Source organism: Panthera uncia (genome assembly GCF_023721935.1).
Source record: "Panthera uncia isolate 11264 chromosome A3 unlocalized genomic scaffold, Puncia_PCG_1.0 HiC_scaffold_11, whole genome shotgun sequence".
Classification (NCBI taxonomy): Eukaryota; Metazoa; Chordata; class Mammalia; order Carnivora; family Felidae; genus Panthera; species Panthera uncia.
In genome coordinates this window covers 17,272,003-17,288,624 of record NW_026057578.1, presented here as the reverse complement: position 1 = coordinate 17,288,624, position 16,622 = coordinate 17,272,003, and the positions used below count along the sequence as shown (strand labels likewise).

The window sequence follows — 16,622 nt, the reverse complement described above, 5'->3', positions numbered from 1 at the left end:
AACTGCACTCAGCTCCACTGAGCCACGCGCGAGTACAGAGAACGTACCCCCCTCAAACATTGACCTGCTGCCTCTGTTCACAGCACGTGCTGTGAGCCCCAGGCACCCACAGCTGGTGTCATGACTTTCCATCACGTTCAGAAAGCCCTCTTCATCACCACCCCAGCTCACAGGCTGCAACCTGCTTCAAAAGCAAACCCGGGGTCTCTCTGCAAGGAAACACACTCTATGTACTGCAGTATTTATGCATATCCTAAGCCACTGACAGGTGTGAACTGTGTGACCAGTTTTACTATTTTCCTCTTTTTTTTTAATGTGTCATTGATGAAGTATGAGCGAAGTACCCTAATCCCATTTTCCCCCATAACCCTGATAGTCTTTATCGCATAACTTTCCATACTACAGTGATTTTCAGGGACGCGTATGTCGCATTATAGAACTAATTGTATTTTGTTTTTTTCTTCCATGGGGGTCGTTGTGCCGATGGGTCCTTCTCTCCCCACCCGGAACCCATCAGTGACTCTTCCTCCCTTGGAATCCAATGGCTCATGCTGCTGCTTCCCTGGTCCCCCCTGGCAGAACCCCGGCACTGTATTCCATGCCAATGGCACAGACTTCTCTATCTTTTCATTGGGGTGACCAATGATCAGTGGCATTAGAGTCAGAAGAACCTGAGTGCAAATCCTGACGGTGCCACTGGTTAATTCTACGACTTTGGACAAAAGGTTTTAAAATATAGAGTCTCTATTCCTTCATATATATGTGAGATAAAAGTACTTACATCAAATGGTTAAAGGGGGAAAAAACCACACTGAGTTCTTTTAACTTCTTGAGTTACATTCAGAGCTGTAACATCTCAGGAATACAGTCAGGGATAAAATCCTAGCCAATATCCCTTATTAGAAACACCATAGAAGCCTGGAGTTCCTGGGGATAGGATACAGTTGGTTCAAAAGAACCTTCTCAGACACAGTCCCAGCCACCAAATTCTTAAGCGACAAACCAAAAACCTCAGAGAAACTGGGGGAGGCACAAGTCCCCTGGGGTATACTGAGCCAGGAGCTTGGAGGGATATAGAATCCAGAGGACCCATGAAGGGACAGTCCCAACCTAGACTGTTCGGTTGGAACCAGGAGGGCCTGAGGGATACAGAGCCAGAAAGCTCTCAAGGACTAAAGCAGTTCCAGAATCCACTGAGAGGCACTTTCAGAGCCAGGAGGTACTCAAGACAAAGTTGGCATCAGGAACCTTTCAGAGACGTAAATAGAACCAGGAACCCTCAGGCAAAGTGTCAAAACCAAGAGCTCATTAGGGTCACAGGCCTAGGCAAGGAATCCTCAGGGACAAAGTTAACATCACAAGCACCTGAGATAGCTAACAAGAATCAGAAGCACACAGAGGTGTAGTCCAAATGAGGCCGTGACAAGGCACACTTTCAGAGCCAGGAGCCCTGAGAGACACTTCGAGCACTAGGAAGCCTCAGACTTACAGTGGCACCAGGAATCCCTGGAGGCACACAACCAGTGTCCCATCGGAAACACTGTCAGAACCAGGAACGCTCCAGGACACGGCTGGAGTCAGGTGGCTCTATGGGTCCCAGTCATCACCAGAGCCAGGAGGGCCTCGAAGGCAAGACCAAAGCCCTGACTGTTGCTTTCCACAACAGGAAGCACAGTCACATCAAAGAAGTCTAGGAATGACTGTCGCAGAATGCCAATAGAAGGATCACTCAGGGCAACTGCCCGACCTCTCGAAGCAGAGTCAAGAAGGAAGCTCTTACCTGCACACTTGGTTCTGGTGGTGAGCGGAGGCCCTGGTGGTCCCGTGCCTCCCTCCCCCGGTCGTGTGAGCAGCACCCGGATCTCATACTCCACATCAGGGTCCAGATGCCATAGCTTATAGTTGGGAGAGTCAACTATGTGGGTCTCGGCCCAGGTGCCCGTGGTGGTGCGGTACTCCACCTCCTTCAGGATGATGGGGCCATCCCCAATGATAGAGTTGGCATTCGGTTTGATCCACAGGTATGTGGCCCCTACGGCCAGCAGCTCTGGGGGGGCGATGGGTGTGGGAGGCTCTGGAAGACAAGCAATCAGCAAAGGATGTCAGACCCAAATGGTTTACGGAGAAGAATCCAAGCATATAAGGACAAGAACAGAATTCCAGAGTGAGCCACTTACAGGAGCCCAAATCCCTTTCATGACTCCATTCACATCCTACCTTAATTTCTATGATTTTTTTTAATGTAAATACCTGAATTGGTATTTCTTCTACCACACGACCATATTTCCATTTAAATAAAGTAAAGAAAGAAGGTAATTGTGAATAAATGGTTTTTCTGGAACACAGCAAAGCTGCCTGAGTTAATATTCTGTTTTCCGTCCTCAAATGAGAACATGCCCTTACTGAAGTGGAATTTGGTTCAAAACCCAGGAGAGTCTGAGGTTTGTAACCATTTCTTTCATAGCAACACATGGATTCCTAGTGGAAGTTCTCCCCCAAATAGTGCTATGAGCCAAAGTAGCAAAAAGATGATGGCAAAGGAAAAATTCAGCTTCTTTTCAACTCTAGCAGGTTTCCTCCAGTAAGGAGGATGTCACAGGCACAGTGTCCTCTGTAGGAATCAAGGGTCAAGGGAAAAGTCAATGCAGAGTTATCTTGCATCCTGTATGGGTTGTTCCTCTTCCACTAAGTTCTATTTCTTCGGTTAAATAAACTACAATTTCAACAAGCACTTATGGTAGGTCTTTCTGGCAATTCTTAGCCCATTGGCGTAGCTGCTGAAATTAACATTAACTTTGTATTTCTTATTTACCAAGAAATATCACATGCACTACTTTGTGCAAATCTTGGGACACAATCACCTCCATTTTGATGGATTAAAAACAAACAAACAAAGAATCCAAGTGATTGGGTCACCTAACCAAGATCATGAAGCAGGTAAGGTAGGATGGAACCCACATCTCTATGCCTTCCCAGACCAGCTATTCCTTTGGAAAGCTGTTTGCTTATAGACACCCATTTTCTAGAACTCAAACTGGTTATGTTTGTTATTTTTATTTGGAGCAAAAAATAGCAGTGGCAAAGCAATAAAGAAAATAACAATAGGGGTGCCTGGGTGGCTCAGTCGGTTAAGCGTCCAACCTCAGCTCAGGTCATATCTCACGGTTCGTGGGTTCGGGCTCTGTGTAGACAGCTCAGAGCCTGGAGCCTGTTTCGGATTCTGTCTCTCTCTCTCTCTGCCCCTGCCCCACTCATGCTCTGTCTCTGTCTCTCAAAAACAAACAAACACTGAAAAAAATGTAAAAAAAAGAAAGTAACAATAAAGAGAAAATAAGTCCCCTTATCTACCACTCAATATAACAGCCATTTTTATTTCTCCATGTTCCATTACAATTTCTATTCATATTTTTAATCCTTGTTCATACAGCTACAGTAACATAAAGACCCAATGTTTTTCTTCCCTCACTTCTTAGATTCTAAAGACTTTGCTGACAACATGGATCTTGCCATCACAGTCTTTAATAGCTACAGAACAATCTATCAGGCAATCACACTAACTAATCTCCAATTCTTGGGCATGTGAATTGTGCCAAGTTTTGCTACAGTAAATAATGCTGCAATGAACATCTTTGTGCAAATGACTCCAATTTTTCTGGTCTCATATTTTCTTGGAACCAATTGCCAGAAATGGGATCTGTCAATGGATATGAACAAATTAATGATTCTTGGAGTAGAATTAGGAAGTGAAGAGTCAGTGGGTGGGGGAGCGTCTGGGAGTGGAGTATAATGCAGATGTGATCAAAACTTTTGGAGGGCCTCTGGGCTATTCAGGTGGGTAAGGCAGGTACAGGTTTCCATCTGGAACTCAGGTGAGAGCTTCGGGATAGATCAGACTCATTCAGTGTTTGCTTTCTAATTAATCACCTACCCACAAAGATTCTCCAGAGACAGAATAATTGCTATGAAACAGAGGTGGACAATATTTTCTCAGTGTGATTTGAAGCAAATCTTAAGGGACAACTTCAGATTGCCTCTATTATAGCCTGCCATTTGGTCAGAGAAGGAAATTAAGCAGATTAGTCAAGCTAGATGCTTTTCTTTACAAAGCCATGAAGGTTATTACTCAAGGCCTTGTTATCTCAAAGGTGTTTGCAAATTGATTTTTTGATAATTTGTTCCAGGTAGAGAAGTTAAGTTGGCAGGCAGATAATTTCTGAGCTCATCCTTTGTGTATTTTAAATATATAGACATTTTGATCATCATTGTCAACTCTCCAGAGTCCCCATCAGTCTACAGTGGGGCCCCAAGGGTGCTATTTTGTAGCTCTGTGATAACTCTGCTCAACTCCTTAATATAATTATTCACAGACTGGCCCTGGACAGAATTAAGAGCAGCAGACTTCAATACTTTGGGGCTTGGGCCAATCGACTTTCCTCCATGGTCTTTGCTCTGTTTCAGGCATTAGCAGTAAATGCTGACCACCAGAAAGAAAATAAAGTATCAATCTTTCCAAATGTTTAGTCTCTTTTCACTTATTTCTGGTGGTAGGTACAATATAGTAACAAACTTTCCCTCGAGTAAATAGATGTCTCCATCTCAAATGACTTACTAGTACACATGTCCCTCTGCAGACTAGCCAATACAATTATCTCTCCCTCTGTCCCCTTGAAGTACATCACAGTGCTTCCTGTACCTGGTTCTAAAACAGCCATCAGATTATTATTTTATTTCCTCTTTTGTTAGTAATTCAATTATAATTGGGGTTCTTTTTTAAAATTTAAATGGAAGTTAGTTAACATATAGTGTAGTAATGGTTTCAGGAGTAGAATTTAGTGATTCATCACTTACATATAAAACCCAGTGCTCATCCCAACAAGTGCCCTCCTTAACGTCCATCACCCATTTAGCCCACCCCCCACCCACCTCCCCTCCAGCAATCCTCAGTTTGTTCTCTGTATTTAAGAGTCTCTTATGGTTTGCCTCCATCTCTGTTTTTATCTTATTTTTCCTTCCATTACCCTTATATTCATGTTTTGCTTCTTAAATTCCACATATGAGTGAAGTCCTATGTTATCTATCCTTCTCTGACTTATTTCACTTAGCGTAATACACTCTAGTTCCATCCATGTTGTTGCAAATGGCAAGATTTCATTCTTTTGACCACTGAGTAATATTCCACTGTGTGTGTGTGTGTGTGTGTGTGTGTGTGTGTGTGTGTGTGTGTACACCACATCTTCTTTATCCATTCATCAGTCAGTAGACATTTGGGCTCTTTCCACACTTTGGCTATTGTCGATGGTGCTGCTATAAACATTGGGGTGCATGTGCCCCTTTGAATCAGCATTTTTGTATTCTTTGGATAAATAACTAGTAGTAGGATTGCAGGGTCATAGGGTAGTTCTACTTTTAATTTTTTGAGGAACCTCCATACTGTTTTCCAGAGTGGCTGCACCAGTTTGCATTCCCACCAACAGTACAAAAATGTTCCCCTTTCTCTGCATCCTCACCAACATCTGTTGTTGCCTGTGTTGTTAATTTTAGTCATTCTGACAGGTGTGAGGTGGTATCTCATTGTGGTTGTGATTTGTATTTCCCTGATGATGAGTGATGGTGAGTAATCTTTTCATGTCTGTTGGCCATCTGGATATCTTCTTTGGAAAAGTGTCTGTTGGTGTCTTCTGCCCATTTCTTCACTGGATTATTTTTCAGTGTTGAGTTTGATTAGTTCTTTATAGACTTTGGATTCTTTATAAGTCACATGTATGAGTGGTTCAAAGAGAAGTAGGGATATGAGACACACTATTTTTTTTGTAAGCACCTCTCTTTTTTTAAATGAACAGAAACATCAGGTTTATCAGTTCTCTCTGAGACGAACTGCTCAAGTACACAATGCAAGAAATATGAGGCCATCTAATCCAACAACTGGAGTCATCAGAAAGGGAACCAAGGCCAGAGAGGGTCTGTTTACTAGAAGGTGGGGGCAGAACATTAGAACTTTGGGCCCTAGCAGAATTCCTGCTCCTCCCTTTTTCTTCTCGTACTTCAGATGTTTAAGCAATTAACCAGAAGGATCTTTCAAGGGAGTCTATGCAAGTAGTTTTTAACTTTTGAGGATACATAGGCCCTTGCAAAGATCTGGTGAGAAATTTCAGACTCTTTTCCCAGGAAAATGCACATATACCCACCATTTCAGGAATTCATGAACACTTCTGAAGCCTATACATGAACCCCTGAAGAGGCTATGCTGAGAATAAAGGAAAAGCACAGAGATCCTGCTTATGCACCACATGCCCATAATACTTTACACTTCTTTGAGACCCTGAAGCCACCCTTTGTTGCAGGGGCTAAAGCCAGGAATACAATCAGTAAGGAAATGGAACTTGTTGTAAACTTCACAGATCTAGTGCTTCTAGGCTCCCAGCATCCCAAACATCTGGGTGAAAATAAACATTCTAAGATTTCCATGGGATAATGTGAAGTAAATGTCTAAGTCCCTCATGGCCATGACCCACCTAACACATTAATAGATTCAACATTTGGGCTAAAATATTTTATGGATGAAGACATGACCCTACCCATGAGATGCTATATCCTAACTAGAAATCTTCTACGAAGGCTGCCTTAGTAGTTTGTGTTGCTATAACAAAATACCAAAGGCTGGGTGGCTTAAACAATAGGCCTTTATTTCTTAGAGCTCTGGAGGCTACGAAGACCAAGGTCAAGGTGCCAGATAACTCAGTTCCTGGTGAGAACCCCTCTTCTTGGTTTGCAGATTACCTCCTTGTTATGCCCTTCCATGGTGGAGTGAGAGGGACAGGGAGAGGGAGAGGGAGAGGAGCTGGTCTCTTCCTCCTCTTACAAAGGCACAAATCCCATAATGGGAGCTCTACCTACATGACTTCATCTAAACCTAATCACCTCCCAAAGGCCTCCACCTTCCTAATACCATCACATCAGGGGTTAGGGCTTCAACATGTGAATTTGGAAAGGGCAGGGGGCACACAATCATGCATTATATAACAGAGGCTTTGTTTTCAAATGCATCCTTCTCTTCTCAAGGTCATGGTCTTGAGATGAACAACCTTACAGAACTCTCTGTGAAAGAAACCCCAACCAGTATGTACTCTCTGCTTCTCATGTGCCAGACAGAGTGCTGGGTATGGGGACTTTAGTGGTAGAGAGAAATGCAGGCTCTCCAGACCCATGGAACGAGAGCATAAGGCAGTCAATTAAAGCAGCAATGCCAATAAAGTGGAAGGGAAAGGTCATGATGGGGGTGGTAGAGACAGTTAATGAGGTCTACGAAGGGACCTAACCTGGTGCAGAGGGAAGCTCTTGCAGAGACAAAGCTCACAACCCTTGGGACTTAAATTCATGTTATATTTGCAAGCAAAGAGAGAATGTCTTGGGGGTCCTGTCGATCTGAGTTGTTTGGGAAGATACCATACAGGCTCAGAGTGGTAAGCAATTAAAACTAGGTGCTCAGAACACTCTTAATCCACTCATCCTACAAACACTGAACACCTGCTATCGGTCACATGCTGTTCGGAGCGCTGAGGATTCAGTGGTAAACACAACAGACACAATCCTGGCTGCCAGAAGCTCAAATTCTAGCTTTCCTTCGAGGACTGCCAGAAAGAGAAGTAATAAGAAGGTAATTCAGAAGCTGAGGAGGAGGAGGAAACTGGAGGAGCCCAGGTGCATGCTTCTGGATCAACCAAATGATGTGCATCCGTACAGCAGAATACCGTACAGCAAGGAAAAAGGAACTACTGACACACAGCATGAGTGAATCCCAAAATTATGTTAGGCAAAAGGAGGAGAAAAGAAGAACGCATAACGATTCCATTTATATGAAAAGTTCAAGGAGAGGCAACATTGACCTATGGTGATAAACAAATTACATACCTGAGGGAGCAGGTACTCACTGGGATAAGGCATAAAAGAACTTTCTGGAGTGTTGAAATGCACTGCAGACTGATTTGGGTAATTAAATAATAAGAATAGTGTTCCCTCTGGTTGAGGTGACTGCCTGGAAGGGAACTTGAGAAAACTTTCTAAGGTAATAAAAATTTCTGTATCTTGACTAGGGTTGTATAACTCATCAAACTGCACTTCCAGTATTGTGCTATATGTCAATGATGTGTTTTTAAAAAGTTTAAGGAAAATAAAGAAACAAAAATATGGCTTGCCTGTGGCCCAGCAGGTGGGAAGAATGCCACTAAATTTTACCGAGAGATGAACCCCAGAATACCTGGAGGAAGGAGCCTCTAATCACATATCGTTTATCTCCAAATAATTTTATCAACATCATCAGATGCTTGAATTCCTATTATTTTTCAGGACACACCAGTTCTCATCCATGAGGCTTTTCACATATGAAACCACGAACCCCCTCTATCTACTTGATCCTGAACCATCAACTGTATAGCTAGGAATAAGTTTTTCACATTTGGTGACACTCTCTGCTGACAAAGTCTGGAACCAAATCCAGAGGGACAAAGTCTGGCCTTCCGGGAGCTGAACTTGGAGACTGCACTGGCCCCTTCCAACCAGGCATCAAAGCACTTCAAGGACAAGACTCTGTGAGCCACCCACACGTAAGTCCTGGGCAGCAACTGCCCTGGACCTGCCAAGGCTCTCCTTCAACACGTAGGTGGTGAGGTGACCCCTTAATATAATTCTGCCTTGTCCTCAGGCAGCAATCTCTAGACCAATTCTATCTTTCTTTTTCTGCGCTGTGAGCACTTGTAACAATTTGGCTCCCCAGAAATTCCTACAGACAGCAAAAGTGCTTCAAATAGCTAGAGAGCAAGCTTTGTACGTATGCATTGTCTGCTCCAGACAGAAATCAAACCTTTGGAGAAAACCTGAATGTTGCTAGGATGTAAAGTGACCCTCGACACATTTAAGGTGGATATAACCTGGCCTCTGATGCTTTCCACCACCCGCTGCCCCCTATCTGATCACCTAACTGCATCACTATTGACTGACCCATGAAGAGTCTGCAAGAATGCCCCCACCCCATTCTACCCACCAACATACACACATACCCTCATACTACTTTATTATTCCCACCTCCACACTTTTGCACATGCCAGTTTTCCCGATTAGAACATCTTTCCTTTTACTTTTAATCAAACCGGGCCCATTTTTCTTTTTAATTCTGCTTCATAACTACTCAGCTGTACGGCCACAGGGCACATAATGGATGCTCAAAGCATCATGCTTGTTAGATATTCTACTGACTGGCACGCAACACTGTTTCATACAATAATGAATTAAGGATCAAAAAGAAAAAGGGAGACTAGCTGGAGATCAGGGTCCAAATCCTTCTTTGACCTGCCTTTCCACTAACCAGCTCTGTGACCCTGGACAGACCACTCAATCTTTGAGACTCTCAATGTTTTCATCTTTAGAATGAAAGATGGTTCTACAGTTCTAATTAGAAAAGTACCTAAAGTCTCCACCAGGAACTGTAGGGATTCTATGTGCATATGTTCACTGACTCTAACCTGTGTCTTGTCAACCAGAGACCCCACCTTCTCCTTCCATGGCATGGACTCATGAGGTCCCTGAGCAGAAGACACAAGTAGACATAGCACTAATTTACCAAAACATGCCTACCAGAATTAGTCTCTGTGCCCTAGCCTAACATACAGTCAATAATTTTTGATGTCTTATGCAAAAGAAAACATTTTATAAGTTTCCCCTAAATAAGAGTTTGGAGTTGCCATGAAGAGATAAAAAAGAACAAGAAGGAGAATATCACAGAAAATAGTGGATGGACATTCACACTAAGGATTGGAAGTGTTTGGGGAGAAGACATCAAATATGTGGAACAGAACAATAATCAAAGACATACCTAAAGAAAATTTCTTTGAAATAAATGGAGCACTGAGTTTACAGAGTATAAAGAACATAGTGGGCTCCTGGCAAAATCAATGATGAGACTCAAAATTAAGCACAAACTGATAATACGTTGAAATACAAGACTAAAGAAAAGTTCCCCCAAGCATCTAGAGACACACAGATCTCCATCAAAACAAAAAAGACTAAACAATTGGTTCTCAGACCTCAGCATTTCAATTCGAGATACTGTGATGTAATGGTGAAACTGGTGAAAATAGTAATAATCCCAAATGACTGCAGTGGCAACTAATATGTAACTACAAAATTTTATGCACCTGTCACTGTTTCTTACTGACTTAGAATAACTCACAATCTTCATAGTGACTCTATGGGTAGATACTAGTATGATTCATTTTTTACTTAAGAGAAGAAAGAGATGCAGATTAACTTTCCCAATTTCCAACACCTAGTCATTCAAGAAGCCAGGACTGGGGCCCACGCAGCCTTAGGATGAGGGGAGAGGGAGAGGTCCCCAACCATAATACACGCACACGGGTTTTAAGAGGATGTTTCATGACCCAAGAATTTTAGAGCCAGCTACGTTGTGGTACAGTTGCACAGCCAACAGAAAGACACTCTCAGACTCTTCCTAAAAAATGCAAGAAATACAATGTCTGCTTGCCCTTCCTAAGAGAAAAGATCACTTGAAGAAAGGCCCCAGTCCACCTTGGGATGAATCAAAATCCTAACTTTAGGATGGGGGAATTCAGATACTAACAGGATTTCTCTTTTGGACACATGGAATTTCTCTGAAATAGTCTCTCGTTCTTCCCCCTTCTCCAGGTGACTCACCTTCCCTTGTCCTTCAAGAGAGCTCTCCTCTGGGATGCCTTCCTGGATCTCACCTCAAAGTTGTGTTCTCTGTGTTCTGTGGTTGTGTTAGCCCAGGGTCCCAAGAAACAAAGCTTGAGACAAGGATTCTGTGCAAGTCATTGATTGGAGGAGTTTTTAGGAGGCATGGTATGGGAAAGGTCAGGAAGCCAAACATGGGTGTAGTTTGGAGCTCTGGAGCATTAAGTGCACAACCTCACTTGTCCCTCACTGAGGCAAGGGCATCAGCCATTTGCACCGTTGTGTCATTAACCAGATACAGGTTGCTCTGGGGGTGCAGGCACTGCACGTCAGCCAAGCAGCTCCTGTGTGGCTGAGAACAGTTACCCTGCAAAGGGTGCAGTCATTTCCTAGGACTTCTATAACTACGTACCACAAAATGGGTGGCTTAAACCAACAGAAATTTATGCTCTCATAGTTCTAGAAGTGAGACGACTGAAATCAAGGTGCCAGCAGGGACATGCTCCCTCTGAAGCCTCCAGGGCAGAATGCTTCCCTGCCTCTTCTACCTTCTGGTGTTTGCTAGCAGTCCTCAATCTTCCTTGGATTATAGATGTGTCAGTCTAATTTCCGTCTGTGTCTTCACATGGCCTTCTTCTCCATGTGTCTGTGTCTCTACGTCCAGATTTCCCTTTTCTGATGGACTCCAATCTTACTGGATGAGCACCCACTCTACTCTAGTATGACCTCATTTTAACTTAATAAATTACATCTGAAAAGACCCTCCTTATTTCCAAATGTGGACACGTTCTGAGGCTCTAGGAAAAACATGAATTTGGGGGGAACAATCAATATTAAATCCAGTACAAGGGGCAACTGTGAGGCTTTAGCTGCACCCATGGCCACTAGGGGAAGCACCGTCCTGGGGATCGGGCACCAACAGCATCCTCTGGAATTGACACGGTCCTCAGTGCCCCTGGGCACAAATTCATCACAAAATTTGTACAGCACACACAGACTATTCGCTGATGGATCTGTCTCAAGGACACAGGCCAAGCCATTTTCGCCTATGTCCCCAGATCCTATCACAGCACCTGCTCTATGGTGGGCTTGATCCTGGAGTCACAATACTCCAGCAGTTTTACCTCCCCAGCATGGAAGGCCATCCATGAACATTTACTCTTCCCTTTTCTGGCACAAGTACTGCTAGTTCTTAGGATTCTAGGCAATTCTTTTTTCTATGGCTCAGCTACCTTTTAGCCAAATGCAGCTGATTCTGGTGGCACCCAGACAAAGTTCTCTTGACTTATCTAGAGGTCACGTGTGGTTTTGGTGGATAATACCACCATGAGCTGATGACTTCCTACCTCCAGCACCTGCATTTCCCTGGCTGGTAGCTTTCTACAGCTGCCAGAGTTTGATGGCCCCACTGTAGGGTAGACTGGGCATGCCAGGGTGTTATCACTCCCAGGTACAACTCTTTCCCAATGAGGAATATGAGGAGGTGGATAAACACCCCAGTTTCTTTGATCCTTGGTGGAACAATGGGCCTGCTCTACTCAGTCTTTTTTTTTTTTTTTGATGTTTGTTTATTTTTGGGAGGTGGGGGGGGGTCAGAGAAAGAAGGAGAGAGAGAGAGAGAGAGAGAGAGAGAGAGAGAGAGAGAGAGAGAGAGAGAGAGAATATGAATGAGAATCCCAAGCAGGCTCGGTGCTCACAGCAGCAACCCCGATGTGGGGCTTGAACTCATGAACTGTGAGACCGTGACCCGAGCCAAACTCAGATGCTCAACTGACTGAGCCACCCAGGTGCCCCTTTTCAGTCTTTTAAGGGATCACTAGTGGGAATGAGCATCAAATACCTCCCAGAACTACCAGCTCATTCATGCATACTTTAGGGGAAGCCTTCCTTCCTTTCCTGCCTCACTTACTCTCCTCCTCTACCAGTGTTCTCTTCCATTTCCAAATAAACTACTTGCAAAATGCTGTTGCAGGGTCTGGTTTTGGAGAAATCCAAAGTAAGGCATTATGAAAACCAGGGCAAGTTACTTCTCTGTGACTCAGTTTCCTCATCTGTAAAATGGGGGTGATAACAACACCTCCCTCATGTGGATTGCCATGAGGATAACATCAGGTATTCTAATCAGTAGTCTTAAACAGTCCCAGCACATTGCAAGTGCACTTAGTTGACACTAAGTTGGGAGGAAACTTAGTTGGTACCCTCATTTTGTGGCCCCCATAGAAAGACACAAAGATTCTATTAAATGCATTCCCTTTCTTGTGTCAGGATGAAGAGGGGCTGCAGTAATGTCAGAATGTACTCCTGCCAACATTTCCACAAGCAAGTACACTTAAGAGCTTGGCCTCGGTCTACTTAACACAGTCATGTTGCAACCAGTGAAGTCATTTAAAAATGCATAATTCAATACCGACTTAGCACCAGGCGAGATTTCATGATCTGTAACACTCTGTCTGCGCCCTGCTCCTCTTTTTCCCCCAGCATATTGATATTTTTGAGATTACTCTTTGCTGGGCCACTTCCCAAAATTAAGAACAGAGTAATCATTCCAGAAGAGCCTTTCTTTCCTTGACTGCTAATCAAGAGTCTATCTCCTCGAGGGAGGAGCCTAGGAGAGCCTAGATTCTAAACCTTCAGAATTAGAGGCCATGTCACAGAAGCATTTTGTCATAGAACAGCACAGGTCCATGATCCGGCATCATTTGACTCTCTGCCCCACCCTTTCCCAGCAGTCTGGCTATGGAGAATTGAGTGGAAGAAACTTGGGCCTTAGCCAGTTTGGGTCTCTGAGTTCCAGAGACATCCAAGTCAGTAACACCTGCGGGATGCAGAGAGCTATTATTATTCCATGGGACAAGGGACAAATGCTCTCTCAGCACCATGTGCCAGCTCTACCCCAGGATTTACACATATGAACTCATTTATTCCTCCTATCACACTCTGAGGCAAGTACTATCATAGTATCCATTTTACAGATGAGGAAACCAAAGGTATGTGCCAGTTACTTACCCCCAGACCTTTGGCTTCAAGGCCACCCTATTGTAACTGGCTCTGCGATTCTGGGGCAGGGATTCTACAAACTGCATTTTGGATTCCCTTGCCAGCTTTGGCTCAGCGCTCCCAGTGGGAGGCTGTATGTGGAGACCAGGAAGGTGGAAGAGGGAAGAAGATGCTCTGCAATCTCCCATCTGCCCCCACAGATGCAGTACCGTCTGTGGCCTCCCTCCTCGGAGGACCAAGCATTCCCCAGTGGGGCCCTTGCTCCATACTCCTATTCCCTTGTGTTACCATGGCCCCGGGTGTGACAGATGCTTCCTGCAATTCCTGGCCACCTTAGTGTCCCAACATTTGCTCTGGCAATCTCCCAACATGTGTGTGATTCCCTTCAATAAAACTGTCTGTCTGAAATACCTACCATGGTTTGGGGTTTCCTTCCCGGATCCTCACTGACAGAGGAAGACATTATAATTATCTCCACTCTGCATGTGAGGACACAAAGGCACAGAGGTTGAGCAAGCTGCCCAAAGTCCTGCAGCTGGGATAGCGCTGGGATACCTGGGATGGCCCGCTAGGGTCTGGGGGTTTAACACTTGCACTGAACTGCCCCACTGTTCTCCACACCCAGGGCAGCTGGAGAGTGGGGCGGGCAGATGAGAGCCAGGGGGAGAGTGAGGTGGGCAGATAAGAGCCAGGGAGATAAGGCTTTTTCTGTGTTCAGTGAACAAGTACTGAGGGCTGGTTCTATGTTCTGAAGACAGTGAGTCAAAGCAACTGTCTCTACCCTGGAGGAATCTAAGAGACTAGGGAGGGAAAGAGATGTAGGAATCAATACACTGCAGAATCAAGTGAAAAAGGCTGGACAGCGGCAGGCTAGGGTCTTGATGACACAGAGAGGAGTGTGGTACACAGCATAGTGGTCCTCAGAAGATGTCCATGTCCAGGGCGGGGGGGTGGGGGGGGGAGGGTGGTGGGCTGGGTGGCTCAGTCGGTTAAGCATCTGACTCTTGGTTTCAGCTCAAGGCATGATCTCATGGTTTGTGAGTTCGAGCCCCACACAGGGCTCTGCACTGACAGCACAGAGCCTGCCTGAGATTCTCTCTCTCTCCCTCTCTCTCTCTCTGCCGCTCCTCTGCCCTGTCTCTCAAAATAAATAAACTTAAAAAATTAAAAAAACAAATTAAAAATAAAGATGTCCACGTCCTGCTCCCCAGAATTTTACAGGGCAAAAACATCTTCAAAGATGTGATGATGTTAAGGATCCTGAGCAGGGAGAGTATCCTGGAATATCAAGGCGGGCCCAATGTAATCAGAAGGCTCCTTATAGGTGAAAGAGGAAGGCAGAAGAATCAGAGTCAGAGAGGGGTGGAAAGATGCTGAACAGGTAGTTTTGAACACGGAGGAATGGGCCACTAGCGAGGAATGCCAAGTAGCCGCTACAAACTGTAAAAAGCAAGGCAACAGTCTCTCCCCTGGAGCCCAAAGAAATGCAGCCCTGCTGACCCATTTGACTTCTGAGCTCCATATTTGTAAGATAATGAATTTTCATGTTTTATGCCATTGAGTGTGTGGTAATTAGTTACAGTGGCCCTAGGGAAGTACTGGGAGGAGGGAATCAGATGAAGGAAATGAGGGAACACTTCCTGCAGACATCAGATCATGAAGTCATGAAAGAAGAAGAGAGACTAATCGGCACCTGGGAGGGAAGAGCCTTCACTGAGATGAGGAGAGACTGGGTTGTTGAAGAATAGCATCACCTGCTGAAACATAGATAGGGGTGGGGGGGGAATGGCAAAAAGGCAACTGGAGAAGTCAACATGGACCAGATAAGCAAGGGTCTTCCTGAGGATCCTGGGCCTCATCCTGAGGCTTTGTAAACAGGGATGTGACACGGGCACCTGTTCTTTCAGGACAACTCCTCAGTGCAGGGTGAAGAATGGGTCTGAAGGAGAGACATGAGAGTCAGGGGACATCATGTCGATCGCTGAGAGAGAAATGATAGATGTCTGGGCCTAGGTAATGGTCATGAGGCTGGAGAGGCAGAGGACTAGACACAGATTTAGGTGACTGGCCAGGACTTGGTCATTGATTGGATTGAAAAAGGCAGCAAGGGGGATGGGACCAGTATTAGCACAAGACTAGGATGCACCAGGTCAGGTGAGTCCTGGCACATGCATGCCTGTGGAGCCACAGTCGTGCTCTGACCTCCATGATGTCTGCCTGGCCCACACTAGTGCCATCTACCTCAGGCTCCCTGCCCGGCATCCCAGAGCGCTACATGGCTTCTGTGCACAAGGCCCAATATTCTGGACTCCATCCCTTTGCATTTTTGTATTCATTTTCACTTACAATGGGCAGTGAGACAGAGTTTGGCTTATAAACTCTCTCTTAATTTTACAACTTTGGGCAAGTTAATTAATTCCCCCCCAACCTCAGTTTCTTCATGTGTAAAACCAGGGTAACAGATATATCACTGGGTCCTTGAGAATACCAAATGCAAATCTCTGAAACATGACAGGCCCCGAATAAATGTGAGTTATTCCCCTCTCTCTCCCATCCCTTATGGCCTCCCACCTTGTCTTTCTCCCCATCCCACAGCCCCCTCCATTATAAGGCCATTCCACCATTTCTCAAGCCTCCTGCCATCTCCACTCTGAGCATCTGAGCAGCACTGGGGCATCTGGGGCTCATGTAGCACATGCGATGAAATCAATTTCAGCTTTATGCATGAGGGAGCTGCTAATCTCCCACTGGGACAGGCAACCCACACTCAACAAACACCAGGGGGAAAACATGGCAGCCATCTTAACAGAACACGTCTGAGAAAAGCTGGAGTAAAGGGAAAGGAGGTGGTAGGGAGGGAGGGAAGAAATACGCAAATCAGGGCAACCTGAGTCCAGGCAGCTCCATCAGTTGCTATGCTA

General features: G+C 44.9%; 1 protein-coding gene across 1 annotated transcript in view; it reads right to left on the bottom strand.

Moving 5' to 3' along the window:
• The window catches only part of PTPRT (protein tyrosine phosphatase receptor type T), a 632,313-nt gene that overhangs the window by 468,766 nt on the left and 146,925 nt on the right, over positions 1 to 16,622 (bottom strand). The window contains exon 6 of the mRNA XM_049650393.1: positions 1,781 to 2,074. Within this exon, the coding sequence (XP_049506350.1) occupies positions 1,781 to 2,074 (294 nt within the window). The remainder of the gene's footprint in view (positions 1 to 1,780; positions 2,075 to 16,622) is intronic.